The sequence below is a fragment of the Aotus nancymaae genome, unplaced genomic scaffold, assembly GCF_030222135.1.
Source record: "Aotus nancymaae isolate 86718 unplaced genomic scaffold, 86718_ANA_hifiasm-v0.15.2.pri h1tg000003l, whole genome shotgun sequence".
NCBI classification, from domain to species: Eukaryota; Metazoa; Chordata; class Mammalia; order Primates; family Aotidae; genus Aotus; species Aotus nancymaae.
Genome location: NW_026988414.1, coordinates 4,873,103 through 4,897,828, shown reverse-complemented (window position 1 = coordinate 4,897,828; position 24,726 = coordinate 4,873,103). Strand labels below are relative to the sequence as shown.

At 51.0% G+C, this 24,726-nt stretch overlaps 1 protein-coding gene across 10 annotated transcripts in view; it reads left to right on the top strand.

Annotated features, from left to right (window-relative positions):
- Nucleotides 1–24,726, top strand: part of RALGPS1 (Ral GEF with PH domain and SH3 binding motif 1) — a 317,405-nt gene that overhangs the window by 262,433 nt on the left and 30,246 nt on the right. For 7 of the 10 annotated variants that reach the window (XM_021674032.2, XM_064377874.1, XM_012458122.3 and 4 more), the window contains 3 exons: nt 2,465–2,532; nt 20,901–21,027; nt 22,244–22,401. In XM_021674032.2, coding sequence (XP_021529707.1) covers nt 2,465–2,532; nt 20,901–21,027; nt 22,244–22,401 — 353 coding nt within the window. Of the gene's footprint in view, nt 1–2,464; nt 2,533–5,573; nt 6,469–20,900; nt 21,028–22,243; nt 22,402–24,726 lie in introns of those variants that run through there. The other 3 variants (XM_021674033.2, XM_012458123.3, XM_021674034.2) reach the window with 2 other exon arrangements.

The window sequence follows — 24,726 nt, the reverse complement described above, 5'->3', positions numbered from 1 at the left end:
AATTTTTTGGGTTATATTATTATTACAACGTAGTCCAAGTCTATAACATAAACATGATATTCAGGAATCATAATTCCCAATGTTTAGTATATTTAAACAGATTCAGTTTTTACCACCTGTTGTTTCTCCACAGCTTCTCCATTCCTGGAGTCTTTAATCTGTCCCTTATTTAGCTGCATTTCTTCAGGAAGTAGGTCCCCCTACCCTATTCCACCAAAATGATAAAAGCGCTCACAGGGCCTGCATGCCCGGCTTTCCCTCAGGGAAATGCCTGCATTGGACTGGGCCTGGTCTTGCTGGCTGCCCTCCTTTGCTTCTCTCCCTCAGTGCTGCAGGCGGTGTGCTATTGACTTCTGGCTTTAGGTGTTGTAGAGAATGAGCCCATCTGGCTTTTTCTTTCTTCTTGTTAGGGGACTTGTCTGCCTTGTAGGCGAATTCCTTGAAGTTTAACAGCTTAATAAGACAATGCCTCAGAGTAGAGGTTTTCTACCAGATTTCCCCAGACCAGGGCTTAGTCTTTCTTCATGGCAGAAGAACTCCTTTTGTTTGTATATTTGACTACTTCTGTGCTATTTCATGGCTTCTCTCTTCCAGGGATTCCAGGAATCTCTGTGTTGGATGCTCTGCCCAGCATATCCATTCACTTCTTTCTAACAGCGACAGTCTCCACCTTGTTCATCAGCTGTCACTGGGGTGGTCTATTTCTACTTAGATATTTGTTCGTCACTCTCTTATTTCAGTCCTGGATTTGTTCCCCCTAGGTCTTCAATCTCCTTTTTCATCTCATTCCTTTGTTTTAGCATCTCATTTTCTAGGTTTTGTTTTACTTGTGTTGTTAATAAGTTGTTCCACTGCTCCAAGCACTTCAGGGGATTTCCCCTGCTCCTGGGGCTGCCTTCTCGGTTGGGCCATTGGGCAGTGCTCACCTGTTCTCTTTCCTTCTTTGGTAGGAGGATGTTGGCTGTATTGCCATACCATTTCTTTTCTTATTGCTCCCGTTTGAGAGGCTGTGTCTGGATGTTCCATGGCTCTGATATGAGGGTGGCGGAGATGTCTGGCCCTCCTACCATGTGTGTAAGAGGGGCTGGTTTTCCCTTACTGCTAGCTGGGAGGTCCAGGGATTTTAGTCTTTCTTCTCTTCTCTAGCCTGGGGGATTAGGAGACTCAGGTTCTGTGGAGGCAGTAAGCAAGAAGTCTGTTTCACATATGTGAGTTCTGGCAAAAGACCTATGCTGGAGTTTCCACCTCATTGGGAAGCCATATCCCATTCCAGAAAGAGATCCCCTCAGGTTTCACATCATGCCCCATGGAGGCTTCGTTTCCATCAGAGGATCCACCATGCTTTCCACCTATTTCCTCAGCATCTGGTGCCATTCAGAAGAGGAAATGATAAGGACCCCCACTCAGACCCAGCGAGACCTCTCAGTGGGCTTGAGAAGAGCCATGCCATGATGCAACTCTTGGTCCAATTTCAGAATTCTGTTTTTCTTTCCTTGACTGTAATTCTTTCCATTCATGGCTTTAAATTATGCCCCTTCCCTTGTTTAGTTGCACCTGGTGAGTTCTTTTACTCGTAAGCTTTTATAACTTTTCGTTGGTTTTGGGAGGAGAAGAAGAGTCTGGCATCTAGTTTCACTCTGTCATTTCACCCGGAAGTTCTTAATTGGTGCTTAAAAAAATATATAGAAGTGCCAGTCCTCATAGCATGTCCAATGCCTTGTCTCTTTTTAAGGGCATCTGATGACACGTAGTGCAGTGTAATGATTAAACACTCCAGTTCGGAGGCCCTGTGCAGTGGCTTATACCTATAATCTCAGCACTTTGGAAGGCCAAGGCGGGCTGGTTACTTGAGCTCAGGAGTTTGAGACCAGCCTGGCCAACATGGCGAAACCCTGTGTCTACTAAAAATACAAAAATTAGCCAGATGTGGTTGCAAACACCTGTAATCCTAGCTACTCAGGAGGCTGAGGCTCAAGAATCGCTTGAACCTGGGAGGCAGAGGTTGCAGTGAGCCGAGATCCTGCCACTGCACTCCAGCCTGGGCAACAGAACGAGACTGTATCACAAAAAAAAGAAAAAAAAAAAAACTAACTCTGGTTCAGAGTTAGACAGTCCTGGGTTTGATCCCCTACTTTGCTACTTGCTAATCCTATGAATTTGGGGAAGCTGCTTAACCTCACCACTCCTCAGTTTCCTCATCTAGAAAACGTACTGGTTCGGAGTGAACACACCTGTACTCAGTAGACAGTAGGCCACACTTAACTCCTTTTCACGTTGTCTTTCTTAACGATTGTTTCTTAGCCATGGAAACCCCCTGAAGACCTCATAGGGAAGTGGCTATGATCTGGAGCAGATCTCACGGTTTTCCTGGCTTCTGTGACAATAGTAGCCATTCCCAGCCCCAAACAGGCTCCCATGTGGTAAACCAGAACTCAACTGATCTTATGAAAATCTTTATTTTCAGACTGTCTCTCAGAATCGAACCAGGAAGCAGCTCTCCAAGACTAGTCTCTTCCAAGGAAGATCTTGCAGGTATCGTAGCTACCTCAAGTGGGAGCAAACCCACTAATAGCCTAATTGTGGCTGCCAGAGTTGGCCTTGACCGGGGAGCCCAAGGGCAAGTCAAGTTTGCAGCTTAGCAGACTCAGCTATCCCTGTTCATAGCCCTCCTGCACCAACCTGCCCAGGCTCCTGATCATGTGGGACTTCTGTGGTTCCCCTTTGTACTGGGCTCCCTGGAAAAGCCTGGGTGAACAGCCTCAGGAGAGGCAGGATCAGAGCCCCAAGTTGGGAGCACACACAAGGTAGAGAAAACACTAGCATATTCTCCAGGCTCTCTGGATCCTTAGCAGGGCTGCTGCTTAAGCTTGGGTTTATGTGCCCTGGAGGGGGATATGGAGGATGCCCAAGGTATTTGGTGCCACCAGATGCAAGTGGCTCATCAGACTTGTGAAACACACACACACACACACACACACGCACACACACACACTCTCCCATAGTGATTTGAACCCAGGCTTTGCAGTCAAGCCCGAGCTCCGCTGTTGCCTGGCTTTGTTGCTTTACCTCTAATCTTCAGTGGCCTCATCCACAGAATGAAGGCAATACGAGGACTCACCTTCTCAGGTTATTGTGATGCCTGGGTAAGCTCATGCCTGCCTGTAAAGTGCTCTGCTCATACTGACATTGTGAAAATGCGCTCAGTGTTGGCTGCTTCGTTGTTATTATTTAATGGTTACCTCTTACTCATATTCCAACCAACTCAGTGACAGGAGCTAATCTCCACCACTGCCCAGGAGCAGGTCTGAGGGGTGGGGGTCGAGGGGAATCCAACAGCACTTCATCCCCGTGGTTAGAGCTCTAGGTCATACCACCCTGGGTTCCAGGCCACTGCAGTCTTCGGCAAGTGACTTAACCCTTTTGGGCCTCGTTTTCTTTTTTACCTATAAAATGGGATGATGACACCTTCCTCCCAAGAATGTTAGAATATCAAAAACAAAATACTATTTGGAAGGCACTCAAGAGTCTGACATGCAGTATTTGTAAGAGGGTGGCTGCTGCAAGCTGCTGGGGCCACACCTTCCCTAGCCCGTTGACCTGCTCAAGCCACTCTCCCCACTTTCTAGTGCCAAGCCAACCTCTGTAACAGCTCCTAGTGGGCACAGAGCCACAGAGCCCATAGAGCCAGTGTAGCAGCCTCATAAGCCCCACCCAGTAAGGCTCTGCCCTGATTCCCGGGGGGACTCCAGGCTGCTTGGCTTTTCCAGCCTCTCCTGGCTCCAATATGTGAGCTAGACCTTGCCTCTAGAACCCCTGGGGACCTCTGGTAACTTAGAGGGACATGCTGGTTGATTCTCAGAGCCTTTGGAAATGCTGTTGTCTATACCTCAAGACAGTCCTAGTGGAAGCTTGATTTTCACATGGTTTCCATGAGCCCAATATTACAATATTTCTTGCAGTCTTCCAAATTCATTGCCTTCCATACATAGCAGATTATCTCCAGCAAGCTGGCCAGAAGGAAAGCTCCTGGTGCTGGTCTTGTCTCTACCTTATCATCTCTGCCGTTCTAGAACACCTTCCCCCTCTCAGTCAGCATTGTTCCTTTCAGGGGCTCAGTTACCTACATCTGACCTGGGGAGGAGGAGGGAGCAGGGCAGAGTTCCTATCAGAAGATTGTAGGAGACAGCAGCAAAATCCTAATGCAGTTGTTTAGCGCTACAGAAGGAACTCTAGCGAAGACCAGCCTATTGCTTCTGGAGATAGTGCCAGAATTCTGGAGCAGAATGAAAGTGGTGGTCCGTCCTTCCGAGTCCCCTCCAAATTAGTGTGAATAAGAGGCCTGTTTAGCCTTTGCAGCCGCTTCAATTCAAAGCCTTAACAGGATGAGCCACAGCCCTGGACTTTTCTAAATGCCAAGAAGTCTCCATGCCACACTCGCTGCCCTCGCTGTTTTCAGGCAGATGGAATACTGATTTCCAAGTGCCCCTTCCTGCTGCCTGATTCCATGCTGGAGCCACTGAGCAGAGAGACATGGGAGGGCCCAGGGTCATGGCACAGGGATGGTGTTCACCTTGGCATGAACAACCTCTGCTTCTCCCTAGTGGCTCTGTCCATCCACAGCCCAAACTCTAGCCTCACTTCTGCCTGAGAGTAGCAAAGCCTCTGTAAAGTTCTCCTCCCCAGGCCCTTCACTCGAGCCTTAGACATTCTTCCCCTTGTGGTCTGCTCCTACTCATCCTGTTGGGCTCAGGGTGGCCTTTATTTTAGCTCTTTGCTTCTTTATGGCACTCACCACAGCTTGTCATTATTCTTTGTCTGGTCGCTGGGCCCAAATCATTCCTGGTTGGATCTTCACCACCTGGTATTATGCCTGCCCTTTGTAAATGCTCAAATTTTGTAGGGTTTTTGGAGGAGAGGGATAAATGGGTGAGTGGGTGGGTGGATGGAGAGCCTGGATACAGCTCAGGGTGGGCTTCTAGTATATACTGACCCAAGCATGGAGGGGGTCCTGTTGCTGCAGCCTCATGACTGAGGCTCAGAGGGCCCCCTCCTCCCTGGTGCCTCCACCCTCACCTCAAGCCCAGGCCCTGATCTGCCAGCCTGGCCCTCCCTAGCACCAGCCATTCAACATGCCTGCAGGCTGCTTCCTGCCAGGACGATGGCAACAGAGGCTTCCCCTCCAGGCATCTGTCTGACCCAGTTGGTCCCTTCACTTCACCACCATCTGCACCACTATCTCCTCCCTGAGGCTCTGCCTTAGCCTCAGCCCCCAGCCCAGGTCTGTGCTGAGCGACACTGGCTCCCCTTGCTAGGGTTAGGGAAGAGACCAGGGGGTTGCAGACCTGGAGCAGGCTCAGAAAACTAAAAGTACGAATTGGGGACCTCAAGAATGGGGTCACTCACTGGGTCCTGGTGCAGGAGACACTGCATTTCCTGGTCTCTTTTGACCCCTGACTGTCCTGGAAGTCAGCCGGGGAGCCAGGAGCCAGCCCTGGCCCAGCCTCCTCAGGTACAGCCAGACTCTCCTTTCCCACCATCTACCCACACCTCTGCTTGGCTCTGTTGTTTATTAGCCATGTGAGCCAAAAACCAGCAAGCCAGCTACCCTTCCAGCATCAGAGCCCTGGCAGGGGACAGAATGGACCCCAGATGGTTCACATGAAGAAACTTTAATGAACAGAACCAATAAACATGGCGAAGGACCCATGGGGAGGCCTAGCATCCTGGGGAGGATGGGGTCCTAGGCTGAAGGGCATGGGGAAGAAGTGTTAACAACCCCAGGGATGGCTGAGTTCTGGAGGATGGTTGGCTGTGCAGGGTCTGTGGGCAGGGAGGGGGAAGCAGGGAGGGAGCAGAGAGAAATCCCTGACCTCTCTCTCCCCTAACCCCCAGGCTGCTGCCAGAGCCTTTCATTGGCCAAACCCAATAGGAAGCTGGGGGCAAGGGGTCCAGGAGATGCATCTCAAGGGGCAGGCTTCCCCCACCAGAAGTGGCAAGTGGGCAGGGCAAAGAATGCAACTGAATTGTGCAAACAGACCACCCAGGATACTCAGAAGCCTCAGTGTCTCCATCTGTAAAGTGGGCATAAAATCTCTCTCCTTCATAGGGCTGTGTTAGCACAGTGCCCAACACAGAACACACATTAGGTGGAACTTTATCATGGTGATGTGATTATCATAATTGTCAATATCGTGATTCTGCCTCCATCACTGAATCAGCCTGCAGCTTTTAGCTAAACATCAGTGCCTCGGGGAAGCCTTCTCCCTACCATCACCCCGACCCCTGATCAGGTCAGGCCGCGTAACACCACGTCCTGGCAAACTGTGGGACAAATCTGCCCCCTGTTTTCATATGGGCATAGCCACCCCCTGTTTGGTTGACATATTGCCTGTGGCTGCTGTCACCCAGCAGTGGCAGAGTTGAGTGGTTGAAACAAAGACCCTGTGGCCTGCAGAGCCTGAATTATTTACTATCTGATTTTTACAGGCACACACTGACCCCGGCTCCTTTCCGCAGCTGGCCCTCATGCCCCTCCGTGGCAGTTCCCTCTGCAGTAATGGCACAGTTAGCTGTGTGCTTTCTGTGTCTGTCTTCCCCACCAGACTGAAAGCACCCTGAGCCCAGCACAGAAATCTCGGGGTCACCTGTCCTCACGCCATCAGCCACAGCCTCCAAGCTGCTCACAGGGCCCTGTAGGCACCTGGTCCTCAGAGGCAGCTCCAGAGTGGGCCGACTGCTGACTCGGCACAGCCTTGGGAGAAGTGCTGATGCCGGCAGTTTTCCACAGCAGAGCAAGTCCCAGCTCATAGGAGTGTTTTCAACCAATTTTCCAAATCCCTGACTTCAGCCCTGGAAACAGGATGTAAAGGTTTTCATTGATCACCAGGGTGTCTAGGAGTGCCTGGAAGGCTTCAGACACACTCAGTGGTCCCAGCTTCCCACTAGCAGCCTCAGAAGACAGAGCAGATGCTGCTGCACCCGTGGTGCAGCCCGGGGTCCTGGGGAGGGTGGGGCCAGAGGGGCAGCTCCAGGGAGGCCTTTCTGGACCTGGCAGTCAGACTGAGCTGCGTGGCAGGAGCCCGACCAGACTCAGGGACAGGAATGTGCCTCTTGCAGTCCTAGGAATGGGAGGAACGCAGGCTCCCGTGGCTCCTCAGGAGGGGGTTTAAACTCCAGCTCGGTGCTCTTTCCAGTAGGCACACCCCCCACACCTGCCAAGGAGAGGCCCTAAGACACGCTCATTCATTCATTCACCCAAGACTTCCAGGCCAAGGGCTTGCTATGAGCCAGGTGCCCAGTGAGAGAAGGCAAGAACATGCCTCCCAGAGCTCACGTTTGAGTGGGGGAAACAGGCAGCAAAAGCTGCAGGGGGCAAGGACTGGCACACTGAGGAGCTGAAAGGAGGCAGTGGGTCTGAGACCAGCATGGCCGGGCCCTCTTCTAGGCAGTGCCTGTGCCTCTACCCAGCCCACCTGCCCTCACATTGACAGTGGCCCAGGTCTCGAGGCCCTCTTGAGGCCTTGATTCACATCTGAAGTGGTCTGTGGGCTCAGGCTGCCCTTTGTCTCTGTGGTGGCCCCTGCCCCCACAGAGAACTGCCCCCCACTTTCCACCCCTGCAGAATGACTGTGCAGGCAGTTCCACACCAACAAATAGGCTGTGAGAAAGGAAATGGAGAAACCTTCTCAGTTTCTGTGTCTGTGGAGAAAAAAAGGCAAGGAATGCCACGTTTTCGATTTTCCCTCCACATGTAATGTTTAGTTTCTATAAATGAACTAATATTTTCCTGGAGAGAAAAAAACATAAAGAACGTTGACCCCCAGAGAGGGCAAGTAATGTTTGTGTGTACTTTGGAACTGGTGAAGACATTTCCAGATTTTGTTAGTCCCGCCTCCACGTGGCTTTACCAACTGACAGGTTTTCTTGGAAGATTCCTGGGCAGCCTGCGAGTCCAGGAAAATCTTCGGCCTTGGCCTCTGGTTTCTGCACTCTCACTATGAGGACTGCTTTCTGACATACCTGTGTGTCTCCCTACTGTATTGCTCGGTGGTAAAAACCACCTCTGGAGTCAGAGCTCAGTTCAGAACTTGGCTCCAGCAGTTCTTAGCTATAGGCCCTTGGGCCATTGGTTTGATCCTCCTAAGGCTGTTTTCTTATTGGAGAAATAGGAATAGGAATCTTCACACAGACATACTTCACAGGGTCTCTGGGGGAGTCCCCTTAGCCCAGCGCCTGTCATACACTCACCTCTCAAGAGTGTTAGCTCATGGCCTCCCAGGCAGGCTCTGGTGCTGTCCTGACATCGAGGAGTTGGTAGGGGGACAGAAGGAGCTCCCACTGAGGCACTCAGCAGCATACCAGTACTGCTGTCACCTCATGAGCCACCCCAGAAACTAAGGATGTGAAACAACCATTTTATTACATGCACAGACTCTGTGGGTCAGGAAGCTGAACAGGGCTGAGGCTGGAGCTGGAGTTACCCAGAGCCATCTTCACTCACATGCTCAGTGCTTGCTGCCAGAGGAGGCTGGGGCTACAAGGAAGCTCGGAACACCTACCCGTGGCCTCCCCCTGTGGCCTGGGCCTCCTCACAGCATGGCAGCCTCAGTATCAGCAGCCTCCTACAGGGCATTTCATAGGTTTAAATGAAATATTGGTTGGCTGCTTGTTTGTTATTTTCTTCCCTTATTCCTTCCTGTCTCCATTGTTAAGCACAATTATTGGCATGAAAGAGGTTTTCAATTCCCATTTTTAGACTGCATTCTAGCCTGGGCAATAAAGCAATATTCCCGTTCTCTCTCCCTCTTTCTCTTCCTTTTTCTTCCTCTTCTTCATTCTTTTTTCTTTCTTTTTTTTTTCTTTCTCTTTCTTTCTTCCTTCCTTTTTCTTAAAAAAAATAAGTAAATAAATAAATAATTAAAAAAAAAAGAATCAGAACGCCAAACCTCATCTAACATTAAATCTAATCTTGCCTTAACCTAGCTGGGGTGCTGCAGGCCTGGCTGCTTGTGGGAAGAAAGCAGAGGTGTTTGGCCCTTCTTTCTCCCTAAGCCTTTCTCCATCTCTTTGGCCTGCAGGGACTCGGGGAGAGGATACAGTCATAACTGGAGCATAGGGTGATATGATTTTGAAGGTTTGTCCCCTGCAAATCTCATTTTTAGGGACCAGGCATGGTGGTTCATGCCTGTAATCATGGAACTTTGGGAGGCTGAAGCAGACAGATGGCTTGAGCCCAGAGTAGAGTTTGAGACTGGCCTAGGCAACATGGCATAACCCCATCTGTAAAAAACAAACAAACAAACAAATTAGCCAGGCGTGGTGGCCCACACCAAAGCTTCCTGAGGCCCTCGCTGGAAGCAGATGCTGGCACCATAATTCCTTATAGCCTGTAGAACCATCAGTCAGTAAACCTCTTTTCTTTCTTTCTTTCTTTTTTTTCTTTTTTTTTGAGATGGAATCTCACTCTATCACACAGGCTGGAGTGCAGTGGCATGATCTCAGGTCACTGCAGCCTCTTCCTCCTGAGTTCAAATAATTCGCCTGTCTCAGCCTCCTTGAGTACCTGGGATTACAGGCGCCCACCACCATGCCCAGCTAATTTCTGTATTTTTAGTAGAGATGGAGCTTCACCATGTTGGCCAGGCTGCTCTCGAACTCCTAACCTCAGGTGATCTGCCCACTGTGGCCTCCCAAAGTTCTGGTATTACAGGTGTGAGTCACCAAGCCTAGCCTAAACCTCTTTTTTATAAACTATTCAGCCTCAGGTATCCTTTTATAGCAATGCAAATGGACTAATACAGAAAATACCCCACTTCTAGTACCTGTTTTCTGTGTCAGGCCATTCTTGCATCACCATAAAGAAATACCTGAGGCTGAGTAATTTTAGAAAGAGGTTTAATTGGCTCACAGTTCTGCAGGCTTGACAAGCATGGCACCAACATCTGCTTGGCTTCTGGTGCGGGCCTCAAGAAGCTTACAATCATGGCAGAAGGTGAAGGAGGAACAGCCATGTCACATGGTGAGAGCAGGAGCAAGAGAGCCAGTGGTGAGGAAAGGGGAGGTCCCAGACTTTAAACAACCAGACCTCACATGAACTGAGTGAGAACTCATATATCACCAAGGGGATAGTGCTAAACCATTCATGAGGGATCTGCCCAGTGATACAGTCACCTCCCACTAAGCCTTGCCTCCAACACTGGAAATCACATTTTAGCATGAGATTTGGAGGGGGCAAACCATTTCACAGGGCCTTCTAGCTGGCAGCTGATACCACTGATGCTTCTTGTCCCAGGCACTTTCATGGGTATTTCAGAGATTCCACGAGTCCCTTGACCCAGGCAGATGCAGATCTATTTTGGGGACCCCTGCAGCCTCTTCCATGCCCTGCCAAGTCTGGTGCACGCTGCCAGCTTTCTGATGCTTGGGTCCCCTCCAGCCCTCAACTGCTTGCCAGCTCTCCTCACACGGGCCACCTTGGTCCACAGGAGGCCATACCTGTCCTCATTTTAACAGACCTGTGAGCAGAACAGACCCACCTGTGGCCACCACTGTCTTCTGGCACAGCTATTTGGTCTTGTCAGGCCTGAGTAAGGCACCGCAGGTCCCCTGGGTCTCCTGACTGCTAGAGGCACAGTTCAACTTCCCCAGGGGGCCTGTGGAGACTCCCCTAACTATGTGTGAGTAGAAAAAGAGAACAGCCCAGGGCAAGGGGTTGACCCTCTCTCCACATGCTCCCCTCTCTGGAAACACTCTCTCTCTCTGCCCGTTTATAGTTTCAGAATGGATGAGTGGGAGGGGCCCTCTGTGAGGAGCTCCAGGGCTAGAAGGCCAGTGGTGGCCCACTACTCTGGAATTTCACATCTCCTTTGATCTTGGAGTCCCCCATCTTAGCAGCCTCTCGTGTCAAAGTCAAGCAGAAGAGGCAAGACTCAAACCTACATGCCTAGATGTGGCCCAGCTCCTCACCAGTACAAGCAGCTCCCCCAGCATCTGCTGCTCCGCATTTCCTGTGGCCTAGGAATCTGCCCTAGGAAGGTGATTGGATGCTATTTGCAGAAAGAAATGATCCAGGCCAGCCAGGCGCAGTGGCTCACACCTGTAATCCCAGCACTTTGGGAGGCCGAAGCAGGATGATTGCATGAGCCCAGGAGTTCAAGACCAGCCTGGCCAACATGGCAAAACCCCATCTCTACAAAAATAAAGAATTTATCTGGGTATGATGATGCATGCCTACAGCCCCAGCTCCTCAGGGGGCCTAAGTGAGAAAATGGCTTGATCCCAGTAGATGGAGGCTGCAGTGAACCATGATCACGCCACTGAGCTCCAGCTTGGGTGACAGAGCAAGACCCTGTCTCAAAAAAAAAAAGGGAAATGAACCAGGCCCTCTGAGTGATGTGTGAGACAGCTCTTGGCTCAGTGAGGACCTGTGAGAGCCGCATGTGTGAGAAACAATGTGTGTGAATGTGAAAGTGACCAGCTCCCAGGCTCTACTGTGAAACCTGGCCAGAGAAGGGTTTCAACACAGACTTTCTGTGCAGAGGGCCCCAGTGTGCTGGAGAGATGCAGGGTCTGGAAGACCTGGAGAGGGCCTGAGTCTTTGGGAACTGGATTCTCAGCATGGGCAAGAGGGATACAGAGAACACTGAGTCCTCTTCACATTGGGCAGAAATCACCGTGTGCACCAGAGGCTCAGAGTGGTACCCGCAAGAGCTCCCAGTTATACAGTTGTCAAGCCTCCTCCTCCAATGAGAAAGTGCAGGCTCCAAAGGATGAGACTGGACTGTGAGCTCCCAGCTCAGCATGAGGCAGAGGCTGGACTGGAACCCAAGTCTTGTGACTCCAAGTGGAGTGGTTTCCCCTCTGCCACAGCTGCTTCCCATTAATTTCCAATGAGCAATACTTGGAAAGTGTCCATGTAAGCAGCAGCAGGGCTGCCAGGCTGCTTAAATAGGGCAGTGATGTCCCAGGCAGGCCACTTGGATGTTGCCGGAAATCTGTGGGAACAAGGCTTCCCATCCCAAACACGTGTCCTCCTCAGCAGCCATGAGCACTATGCCCATCTTCACAGATGGACTATGGCCTCCAGACAGCAGTCCCAAACTGAACTTCTCATCCTGTCCCCAAAGCCTGACAGTACCAGGGATACCACTCCACTGACGGTCACCCCAAATGCCCCTCCCTCCACACCCCCAGCCTATGGCCTCAGGTCTTGGCCACATCCAGTTGCTCTCCAACCAAAGCAAACTTTCTAGGGTACACATCTGAATGAATGCATCAGCGCCCCTTCCTAAAAAATCTCTACACCTTCCCTTCACTGAACTCCAGGCTTCTTCAAAGGCCCTACCCTGTCACACCAAGCCTGTGCACATGCTATTCTGTCTGCATCCATCACTGTTCCTGGAGCTCTTGCACCCACCTGGACATCAGGCTTTCCAGGGGTTCCCTCTGTGTTCTCATGTGCACCGTGCTCAGGGCTCTCGTTCACTGGCTGCTCACCTGGGCAAGTTCCTGAATTCTTCAGGTTCTGCATCCTAAAATTGAGATAGCAACAGTACCTGCATGGCAGTGTTATTGTGAGGCTTAAATAAGATCAGGTGTATGAAGCATTTATTACAGTTCCTGGCACCTTGTAGATGCTCAGTAAATGTTAGCTGCTGTCATTATTACCATCATTATTGTTGTAGTTATATTATTGGTGTAGTTGTTACCTTTATGTATTTATTATTGTTACTATTGCCATGTAAAGTAGATGTCTCTCCTGGTGTAATTACCTGGTTACTTCTCTCTCTCCCACACTCGACTGTAAACTCATCTTTCTAATCCAGTGTAGTATCTCCAGCTCCTACCCCAGGGGCAGGCCCAATGTCTGGGCTCAGGAAAAGTTTGTCACGTGAAAGAGGGAGGGATTCTCTATGGCTTAATCCTCACAGGGAGACTGTCAGTCAGGGTCACTGGTCCTTTTTGCAGATGTAGAATTCAGGTTCAGAGGTGTGAGGTGACTTGTCCAAGGTCACTCAGCCTGCAAGTGGCAGACACAGGTGAGGTCCCAGGCCTGTCTGAGTCTTTGCCGTCGCTGTTCATCATCCCTTCTGCTCCAAGGCTATTTCTAGGAGGCTCTGGGCTCTTTGCTGTTCCAATCAATGAGTGGTCTGTTGGGCAGCATGTTGCTTTCTTGAAAGAAATGTAATAAAAACCAGATTTTTTTTCAACATGATATCTCGTTCCCCACAGAGACCGTCAGTTCTCTTATGTTCCAATAAAACTGCTAAAGAAACAGCCACTTAAAGAGCTTTAAAGATTATTCATGGAAAAATTATGCTGAGGAAAAATGGAGCAATCCTCTGAGATAGTCAAGCCACATGGTCAGTTTTTCCAGCTGTCCGTGCCATATCGGGGCTGGCAGCAAGAACTGCACACTGCTCAGCCAGCCTAGAGCCCTGGTGCATTACGACCACCCACATCCTTGCCCCTGCCCCAGGACATGGAGAAACAAACTTGCCAGCCACCCGGCTCACAAGCGGTCCCAGAAGACACGTGTCCCTGGTGCTATCACGTGGTGGCCACCCGAGGCTTGGCAGGGCAGGAACATGAGGCCTTTCAGTAGCAGAGGGTGTCACTTACTGGCAGAGAGGCCCCCCCATCCCTGGGGCCCAGCTGAATGGGAATTCTTTTGCTTCCGCGTCAGACTCAGGCTGTTGGTCAACAGTGCAGGAGAGGGGAGGAGCTAAGACCCTGAGCAGGGCGAACAGCATCAGCTTTGAAATGGCGCCCAGGGAGTCTGCAGGCTCTTCTGCTGGGTCCCCCACCCTTCCTCCAGTTGGGTCAAGGGGCATCTGAGGCCAGGCATGCCTCCCAGGGCCATCCACAGCCAAAAGAAGAGGGGGTGGATCTGGGCCTAGTCCTAGAGGAAGAGTCAAGAATTGAATGGAAGAGACCAAGGGCAAGTCCAGGGGGTTTGGGAGAGACTGAGCATGGGAATCAGAGCTAGAGGCAGGAAGCACATGGAGACAGGCGGGAAAAGGAGTCAGGCAGGAGTGAGCAGGAAGGGCCAAGGAAGTTACCAGAAGAGCCTTGGAGCCTCTGGATCTCACTGCACCCCTCCAGCTTTGTGACTGCAGAGTGCCTCTGAGCCTTCCTTTAAAGTGGCAGTGATAAAAGTACTAACCTCGTAGGAGTCAATGAACAGGACTTTGACATGTTGACTCAAGCCTGGTACACAGTGCATAATAGATGCTAGTTCCCATCACCTTGCCTTTCTCAAGAGTAGTAACTGGGTCTTACTCACTACAGACTTCCTGGAGAAAGTGTCCCCTGTTTACTAGATCACTTCAGATACGGTCACTGTGTCCTCCTTCCTCATGTTCTGACCAGGACCCAACCTCTCAACAGCTAGCCTTCCTCCCTAGCCACAAGAGTGCCATACACCTTGATTCAAGTCCTGCCTCCAGCGTGTTGGAGCTCTGTAAGCCCCACCTTCCAATCTGTAAATGGAGCTACTAAGAGTTTCCTCCTCAAGTATGATAGCACAGGCACAGAGCACAGCACCAGGTGCATAACATTAGGTTATAATTATCATTGTTATTACTACCACAACACCGGGTAGCCTTGGGTTCCACTCCAAACCACAAGAGAAGGAGCAATGCAATTTGACCTTTAGAAAACACTTTTCTGAGTCAGGGTGGGAGCCAGAGTGACTCAGGCAGTGAGACTGTAATCCCTCACACACGGCTGCTGATAAACAAGGCAAGATCCACCCTCTACATGGATTCGTTTCTTGAGCAATATGGGCAAAACCAAAACAAAGCAGGATGGTTTTCATTCTTCCTTTTCCTCTCTGGAACAACTGCATGAGATGTTTCCTTCAGAACAGAGCCTGCCTGTATGACAGCACTTTGAGCAGAGTTCCTTCCCCAGGGGTGCACAGCAGAATCACCTGGAGAGCTGTGGCCGACTGCAATGCCCAGACCCACCTGTGGCCCACAAAACAACCTCCAGGGATGGGCCCAAGAAACTCCTTTTTTAACACTCTCTCCAGATGGTTCTGATACGTTCCTTGGCTAAGAATTAGAGCCTCAAAGAAGCTGATGACCACATGGAACCCCTTACCAGGAAAATGCACACATACAAAAGCTGAACTGCTCTTTCAGTCCTCTGTGCACCTCAGAGGCCTTCCATACACCTCTCCTGGAAGAGAGGTGAAGTCTAAGCCAAGAACCTTTACTTTAGAGTCACACCTCTTCAGTTCCGTTACTGTCCAGCAACAATACTGGTCTGTCAGATCCTGTTCTTGAGATGCCATCTGAAAGCAGGAACTGGGGCCTTGGAGAGCCTCCCCTCTCTCCTGACACCAGGCTAATTTATTTAGGCAGCTGCACCAAGAGGCAGTGTGGGGTGGTGGGGTCTTTTTGTTAAGGTTCTTTGAACTGCAGCAACAAAGACAGACTCTGGCTGACTTCTACCAAAAGAGGAACCATTTGGCTGGGTGTAGTGGTTCATGCCTGTAATCCCAGCACTTTGAGAGCCTGAAGTGGGTAGATCACTTGAGGCAAGGAGTTTGAGACCAGCCTGGCCAACATGGTGAAGCCCCATCTCTACTAAAAATACAAAAAAAAAAAAATTTAGCCGGGCATGGTGACACATGCCTGTAATCCCAGCTACTCGGGAGGTTAAGACTTGAGAATCACTTGCATGCAGGAAGCGGAGGTTACAGTGAGCTGAGATCATGCCTCTGCACTCCAGCCTGGGTGACAGAGCGAGATTCTGTCTAAAAAAAAAAAAAGGAACCATTGACTCACAGAATCCAGAGAGGGCTGAACAGCCAGGCCAGGGAAGGACAAGGATGCACTGGGTGTCAGGAACAACTGAAACAGAACTCCCTTCCACCTCACTTGGTGGCCTTACTCAGTGAGGTTACTTTCTTTTTCTGTCACCACAGATCAGATTCCTCATCACAAGCAGGGAAACGTGGTCATCCATAGTATCTAAGTTTTATTTCTCATTAATCAAACAGAGATTGTCCTCAAATGCTTTCTAGGCTCAAATCGAAAAATCCTGGGGAAGGTGTCTACTGGTAGACCCATCAGCTGAGGTCAGAGGCAAGGCTGCATTGAACTGGCATTGCCTCCCCTGTCTCCATCAGTGGGAGGAGAAGGTGATTCCTGAGAAGGTCCTGGGCAAATGGTCCCAGGTGTCCACTCCGTGCACTCATGAGGCCTAGATGTGAACCTAACCCCATCGCCAGCCAGTTCCTGGACGCATGCTTGATGCCTACCCACTGAGCTTCCACTACTCTATTTGCATGTTAACGCCAATAATACCTCAGAGGAGAGCCATGTGGATTAAATTTGAAGGCACTGCAGGGTCAAGGCAGACACAAATGACACACTTAAGTTGGGTGGTTGAAGGAGAATTTCACAATGGGGCTATTCACAAAGATGTGGGCAGAGTGTAGGGGAACCCCAAAGGACAGCTCGGTACCCCAGGGATAGAAACAGACTGCCACCTCTCAGGAGTGACCCCACAGGGAGAGAGCCAGAGGAGGCAGTGCCCCAGCCTGCTTCCCATTAGCCTAACCCAGTGAGGAGCAAGAGGGGGTCAGGGAGCCCCCTGACCTAGCCCCACGTGCAGCCCCCTGGTTCATGGCATAGGGTGGAGAAGGGTGGAGGACAAATCTGGAGGAACAGATGGAAGATTCCAGCACGGTAACAGCACCTGGCATAGAATAGATGGCCACTATTGTTAAAGTAGTTTCACTTTAAATAATGAAATTGTTAATGCATAGATAATACCCATCCCCACCATCTGTATTTAACAGCAGTGAACATTTTGCCAGCTGGAATGTACTCATGTGATACCAGCCCCCTACAGCCTCCACCTCCTGGGCTCAAGCAGTCCTCCCACCTCAGCCTCCTGAGTAGCTGGGACTGCAGGTGCACACCACCATGCCGGGCTAAGTTTTGTCTGTTTTGTAGAGATGGGGTTTCACTATGTTGCCCAGACTGAAACAGAAGTTTTTATGATTTATCTATATTGATACCTGTAGATGCAGTTTCTTTTTGTAGAATTTGTTGAGTGAATAAACCACAGCTCATTTATCTATTTCCCTACTCAGGGGCATGTAGATTGCTTCTACTTTTTTGCAATGATGCACAGTGCTACCTTGATCATCCTTGTGTATGTGGCACCTCCTGTATATATGCAAGAGTTTCTCTAGATTAAATACCTAAATTAGAATCACCAGGTATAAAAGGCAGGGCATCTTCCTTTATTCAGCGTTGCTCATTGCTTTCCAAATATTTTACCTTCATATAAGCCCCAAACTGGAGTTCCTATTCCTCTACATCTGCCAATGCAAGACATTGTCAGGCTACATTTTTGTTTTGTTTTGTTTTACCATCTGTTGAAATAAAAAGATACCTCCTTTTTCTCTCATTTGCATTTCCACTATTTCCAGTGGGGTTAAGCATCTTTCCTTATTCTTACTGGCCATTTGGAGATTCTGTTCCGTGAATTTGCCTTTCGTATATTTTGCTTGTTGTCTCTGTGTGGTTTGGCCTTTCTTACAGACATTTGAAGTTCTCTGTATATCTGAAAGCTAATCCTGTGTTGGTGTAGGGGTGACATATACCTTCTCCCAGACTACGACTCACCTTTAACATTGATTTTGATGTCTTTTTTGGTTGGTTGTTTTGGTACAGACATGTTTCATTTAAATGTCGTCAAATTTATTCATCTTTTCCTTTAGAATTTGTGTTTTTTCTTTCTTCCCTTTCCCCAAGATTATAATGATTATCTCCTATTTTTTTCCCAGTAGTTTTGCTTTTCATATTTGTGACATTAATCCACTTGCTTAACGTAAGGCAGGACTCTAATTTTGTCTTTTTCCACATGGAACCCAGTGGTCTTGCCCCTCATTCTGAAAAGCTCCCCCTTTCCTTCCTCACTGACTGGTAATGCCGCCACCGTCAGGAAGCAGGTCGGGCTCTTACTTTGTATTCACTGAACTGTGTCTGCATCCATGTCCAGTACCAAACTGTTTGAATATTACTGTTTAGGTTTTGTTCTGCATTCCAGTAGGGCAAGTCTTGACTACTTTGTCTCTTTTCTTTTCCATCAGGATTTTAAGATCAGCTTAAATGGCCAGGTCAGGAAGAACTTTGAACACCATGTCATGGACGGTTTCAGGCAAGGCGGTGGCATGGTCAGCTTCACATTTTTCAAATACTTGTGAGGCTGTGCTTGGGTTAGATTTTAGAAGATCTTACGGGAGGCAGGAAGACAAAGTGTGGGGGCCCAGACCACTCAGGGACAAGAGAGGAGGGCAAGGAGGCAAGGAGTGCAGAGCCTGGAGGCCCTGGCGACTGCAGCAAGTGAGGAGGGGAAGGGAGGAGAGAAGAGGCAAGTTGCTGTGTGGGAGGAGCCGAGGGTGGCCCCCCATTCCAGGCTAGGCGACTGGGTAACCACAGTGCCTCCTGCCAAGACTGGAAACAGGAGAAGGAGTTGCAGGCTCAGCCTCAACTGTGCTACATTTGGGACATCTTAGGAAAGGGCAGATGGAGGGATAATGCCAAGAGGTGGATATATGGGTCTCAGGCTCAGAAACGAGGACTGGGCCAGGCCAGGTGGCACCCTCCTGTGGTCCCAACTACTCAGGAGGCTGAGGTGAGAGGTTTGTTTGAGCCAGTGAGCTGGGGATGTCGAGGCTGCAGTGAGCCGTGATAGCATCACTGCACTCCAGCCTGGGTGACAGAGCCAGACCCTGTCTCAAAAAAAAAAAAAAAAAAAAAAAAGGGAAAGAAAAATAGGACTGTAGTCAAGATTTAAGAGTCGTCAGCTATCTAATCAAATAAAAAACAGGAGCCATAGAGGGAGGCCTATGTGGACAACTCCAGCATAAGGGGTGTTAGAGGAGGAGGAGCTCACAGAGGGGGTGGTGACAGAGATTGAAGAGGCACAGGAGAAGCAGGAGAGTGTGTGGTATAGCACCTGCCACAGAAGGAGGGCATTTTGAGAAGGAGTGGCACCAGGTGCCAAGGGCTCTGGGAGGAGGCTGGCAAGCCTTCATTGGTTTGGCAAGAAGGAGGTTGGTGGATGTGTCTTTAGGTACAGAAGTCAGAGCTGAGTGACTGGAGGAGCACAGACCTCCATTTGCTGGGAAAAGATCCAGTGAAGGACCTTGGTTTACAGGAAAAGAGAGACTAGAGCTTGCCTATAGGCTGGAGGAAGGAGCCAGAGAGAGGAGAAGGGGAAAGTGAGGCAGAGAATTCACAGATGGGTAGGACCTAAGGGGAGAGATGGGCCCAGGCCTGGCGGGAAGGCCAGTGTGAATGGAGGTGTGCATGGCCGCTGCAAGGGTGGCTGTGAGAGAGATCCCACCTGACAACCAGTTTTCTCACTGAAGTAAAGAGTGGCAGCATTTGAAAGGGTTGGAGTCTAGGAGTTGCCTGGGGGTACTAAGGAAAGAAGGGACATTTTAGACTGTTATTGAGAACAAGAAAGTTGGCTAAGGCCTAATAAAGGGATTGGCAGCGGGAAGTGAAGAAGGTGCCTGTGCAGAGTCGGGCTGGGAAGGAGGGGGAACAGCAGAGGAGACAACTTATGGGAAGTGAACACTCAGCTGGCAGCAGGAGTTCAGAACTGGAGGTGATGCCCCTGCCTCCTGAATCCGCCAAAATGTCAGACGGGGCCAGACTTCCCACAGTGTATGAGCTAGGGGTGTGGGTCATTATTTTCGACATTAAGAATGACCCAAGCAGGCTGGAGGACATGGAAACCTGTAGGCCACTGGTGGGTCTGTAGAGCCTTGTGGTAGAGCTCTGTGAGGGCTTGGACTTTATGGGACCCCAGGGAAGTTCTCCAGCTGTGGCCAGGCGGCTGACCCCTTGGCCCCTTGATCTGCTCTGCTTTTGATGTGCTCTGCAAGAAGCAGCTGCGCCCCAGTGCCTGGCTCAGATAGCCAGAGCTAGGCAAGCCTCTGGAGTCACCTCCCTTAAAGACCTCCCTTTCCAAGCCACAGAAACTAAAGAGTGCCACAGTGGCCAGGGTCACGTTCCTCCTGACGCAGTGGAAGACGTGGCCAGCATGAAGGATTCAGCCTCGGTCTCTGTGTATTGTGCACAGTGAGGCTTGCACCCCCAACTCCCTGGCTCTGATGACCTGTTAGCCCCATGACTGGATTGAGAAGGACATGGTAATAATTACCATAATAAATTAAGTATGAGGGCTAACTATGAAAGTCTGCATACATTACCTCATGGACTTCCTCCAACCACCTGCAAGGTGAGTTGAATTATTCCCACTTTTCAGATGAAGAAACTGGCGCTCAGGGGATAAGTTCAATAACCTATCCATGGTCCCAGGTAGTAAATGAAAGACCTGAGATCTGAACCCTATCTGTCTAGCTGTGCTCTTGCCCCTTTTTGTTAAATGCGTACACAGAGACCAGAAAGTGGCTATATAAGGGCTCAGGGGTAAGGGAATGGACTTAGTGTTAGAAGACGCACTTTTTAGTCTCACCTCTGTCGTTCACCAGCTGGGTGTCCTTGGATAAGTCATGACATGGGGAAGCAGGGCCAGGACTAGGCTGCTTATCCCCATGTCCATCCATAGTGCCCTCCCTTCAGCCAGTGGGTGCCATGCACAGCAGGACACTGGCCATCCTGAGAGTTGGTTGTCTGCCTTGGGAGTCAGTTGCTATTGACAATTACTATTGGAAGAGGGAAGAATCAATATCTAATAAGTAGGAAGCTACAGGGCTCATATGAACCTTGCCCCACCTATGACAGCTGGGCCAGTTGCCTTACTCCAAACCCGGGGCCCACCTCCACACCCCAACCCAGGCTGCACAGCCCCTGGCCCTCCCGTCATAACCCCTGTCGTTGCTCTCTCTGCTCTGTTCGCAGGTCCCTCCGCTGGCTCCGGTTCTGCAAGGTTCAGCCGGAGGCCCACCTGTCCTGATACATCTGTTGCTGGCAGCCTCCCCACACCTCCAGTCCCCAGACACAGGAAGAGCCACAGCCTAGGCAACAAGTGGGTGACTGGGCAAGCCCTCCCCCAGGGCTTCAGACAGTCCTGCACATGGGCCTGGACACAGTGCAGGGAAACACTTGCTGTCTGGGTCCCTTCCCTGCCCTGTTCTGGGAGTTGCTGATGAGAGCTCTTGGAATCCTGGCCAGTGTGCTTTCCTGAGGCTGGTGTGGGCTCAGGAAGAGCTGAGGGGCACTGTGGCAGCACTGACTCCATACCACTGACAGGTGTCTCAGGCTTAGCAGCTAATGGAGGAAAGGTGCAGGGAAGAGCAGGGAAGTAGCAGTGACATTCCAGAGAATTTGCCCAAACCCAGTTAGTGACTCATGGAGAACCCCAAAGTCCAGTGGACACCAGTGACTGTCATCCAGGGCAGTGTTCAGTTTTTCATGGCATCTGCCTACAGAGCAGTGATCCTGCCGGCTCAATCAGCCCTGTGAGGCCCACAGCCAGGGACATGTGTGAGTCCTCAGCATGGCTGGGGCAACTATGCCTGTGTCTCCAGAACATGAGGCACAGGCTTCCGAACAGATGAGTCCCTTCCTTCCTTTCTTCCTTCCTACCTACCTACCTACCTATCCACCCACCCACCTACCTACCACTTCTAAGGCATAAGCCTCAGCCCAGCCCAGGCGGGCCCTGGAGGAGCTCCAAGGCTGGAGGAGAAAGAGTTGCTTTCTGAGTGTTCCGCAGCCTTCTCTGCTAGGCACTTTGCACATGCCTGTCAAACATGATCTCCCTGAGTCCTCATGCAGGCCTCTGAGGTGGGTGCTATTATTACATATTTTGAGAATGAGTCTAATGAGGTTCAACAAGGTGAAGTTCCTTGCAATGGTGGAAAAACATCAGAGTGAGTGTCTGGACCAGGTGTGTGTGACTCCAGGACTAGACACCCTGGCTACAGGCCCACTGCCCCTCACCTGTGCAGCCTCATCACTCACAAGCAGCATCTGCTCATTTGAGCCTCCTAACCACCTGGGAGACAGGCAGGGCAAGTATCATTATCCCCATTGGATGGATGGAGAAACTGAGGCTCAGAGAAAGGATGTGACTTGCCCAAGGTCATGCCGTGAGAGAGGACAGAGCCTGGGCTGTACTGTGACTCTGGGTGGAGGCCTTTTTCCTGCAGCTGCACCATCTGCTCCGGCCCCAGGCAGATGTAACCACTGTCACTCCATAGATAAGGAGCTTTGCCTTCTTTCTTCCTTTCCATTTCCAGTATGATGTGTCAGTTGAGTGTAGTTGAGAGTAAAAGTGCGACATTCCCATCGGAGAAAGCAAGGCACCTACTGGACGACAGTGTCCTAGAGTCCCGCAGCCCCCGAAGGGGCCTGGCCCTGACCTCCTCCTCTGCTGTCACCAATGGACTCTCCCTAGGTAAGCGTCTCCGGCCTGCACATGATAGGCTGGTGGGCTGTAGGCCCAGCGTGTGCTCCATGTCTGTCTCTGTGTCACTGTGCCATGCCCAGTGGCGCTATCATTCTGGGGGACCCAGTGGCCCCTCACCTCTCTGCAGAGGTGGCTGCCTGCAGGAATTGCCCAGAGCCAGGGAAACCTTGTCTCCTAGTCTCATGGGCTTCATGAAGAACCCTGAATCTGTCCTCATCCTGCTGGTGGCATGGCAGGCAGGTAGAAGAAGCAGCCAGACACATCCCTGAGACCAGCTGCCCTTGGCTGGCAGCTCCCCACACCAGACTGGACCACAGTCAGGCTTCTCTCCCTGAGGGATCATGACCCATAGGGCCCTGCAGGGCAAAGCAAGAGAGGCTGCCAGGGAGGGTAGCTGGGTGGGCCACTGGGTTCTCCCTGCATACTTGTCTTCACACTGGTTAGCTAGAAGGAGGGAGGATAAAAAATTGATGTTCATGGATGAAATTGCATCACTGAGTGTCAGCCAGACATGATGCTTATGACAACAGAAGAGACAGAAATTGTGCTGCTGAGGCTGGGATAGGACCAACTTGACATTAGGACTCAGGCTGGTGTTGAGCTCTGCTTGTAGGTCCGTCCCCCTGCAGTGTCCAGGTCAGCTGAGGACAGGTGGCACCACCCTGTCATTACTGCCATTAGGCCAGTGCTCTCTCTGATGGCTGTTGCCTTTCAGTGTGCCTGTGACTCTGTGGTCTGTGTCTGTTGGCTTCCCTTAGCAGGAAGTCCTTCCAGGGCTGGTGATTCGACCAGTTGCCGAGCTAGGAGTTGATTTTGTGAAGACTGCAGGGCAGAAGGCCCAGAGCATGGGGGTGGGGGGGGTGGGTGGGGGTGAACAGGAGAAAGAGGCAGGAATCACGCCCACATCCCTGTGAAAGCAAGTCAGTCTCAGAGGGCGTGGGCAGTATCAGTCCAGGGGTCGCCGTCTCCCACGCCCTGGAAGTCTGACAAGCAAGTTCTGTGTCTGCCTCTGTCCTCAGAGGAGGTCATCCTGTTTGGAGTCAGTCAGGGTTATACAACGGCTCAGGACAGTGCGTCCAGGTTTCCAAGGTGTGCCTTGGGAGAAGAGTTCCAGGGCCCATGTGTGGGGAAAAGCTGGGTTGAGCGAAGGTATGCAGGTTTCTTCCCAGAGACGCAGCTCTGCTGGTGGTGGGGAGGAGTGCTCTAAGAAGGCATCAGAGTCCACAGTTCCCACATTCTTTGGTCATGGAACCATTTTCCTTGGAGTGTCCAATGGGACCTGAGTTCTGAGGAATGCCCTCTGGGAAATGCCAGCCCAGTGGCACTCAGCTGGGCAACAGAACAGCTGTTTTCTATCCAGAAAACTTTCTGAGCTGCCCGAGTCCAGGCCTTGCTATTCCTGAGACAGAAAACGGAGTCAGATGCAGAGCTGTCCAGCATCCAGACGGGGGAATCACAAGGTTGTTTGGTTCCCGCCTCCTCAAGTTGGGGAATTGAAACTGTTTTTCTTTTTGGGCCCAAAGCCCTGGGTAAGTGGCCATGTGTGCATGTGCCCTGTTGGGAGCTGGGCTGGTCCTCCCCTTTGTGATGAGGGCCATTACTCAGACAGGTGCCAAGGGACCTGGGATCCCCTGCCTCCCCCTTTCCCAGTGCTTGGCCTTGGTGCTCTTTCAGGCAAAGACCACTGAACCTCAGAGCCTCAGATTTTCTCCTGTCACCCAAGCATCCAGGCACAGTCCAGAAGCATCGTGCATGGATGCTTGGGTGACAGGAGAAAATCTCTCCTTGGAGAGATATTAGAGAGCCCAGGAGAAACAGGGTCACCCACTCAGCCCAGAGGGACAGGCCTGAAGGAGAAATAGGTAGCAAAGCTGTGGGGCCCAGCCCCTCTCTGTGACTTCACTGGCCAGGGTTCTGCAGGGGCTCTACCTCAAGGCTTCTGTCTAATGCCAGGTAGCTATGCTGTGACCCTTGGGGAAGAGGTACTCATTTGGCCTCACCAGGTGAGGGCTATTCTAGTCCTGGCTTCACTTGGGCCAGAGGGAGGCAGTGGTAGAGTCAGGTCAGGCCCAGAAGAAAGCCTGAGGACCCAGACCCCAATGAGCCAGTGGGCAGGTAGCTGCAGCCCTCAGAGCGGCAGGAAGGTAATAGAGGATCTGCCTGGAACAGTGGGATGGTGCGGGGGGCGGGGTGGGGGTGGTTCTTTGACCCTCTCAGAGCCGAGTTAGAACTAGCAGCAGCAAAAACTCAAGTACGTTGAGGCTCCCAGCGTCAGGAAGCAGTTTCTGTGGCACTTCTGTGAGCTCAGGGGCC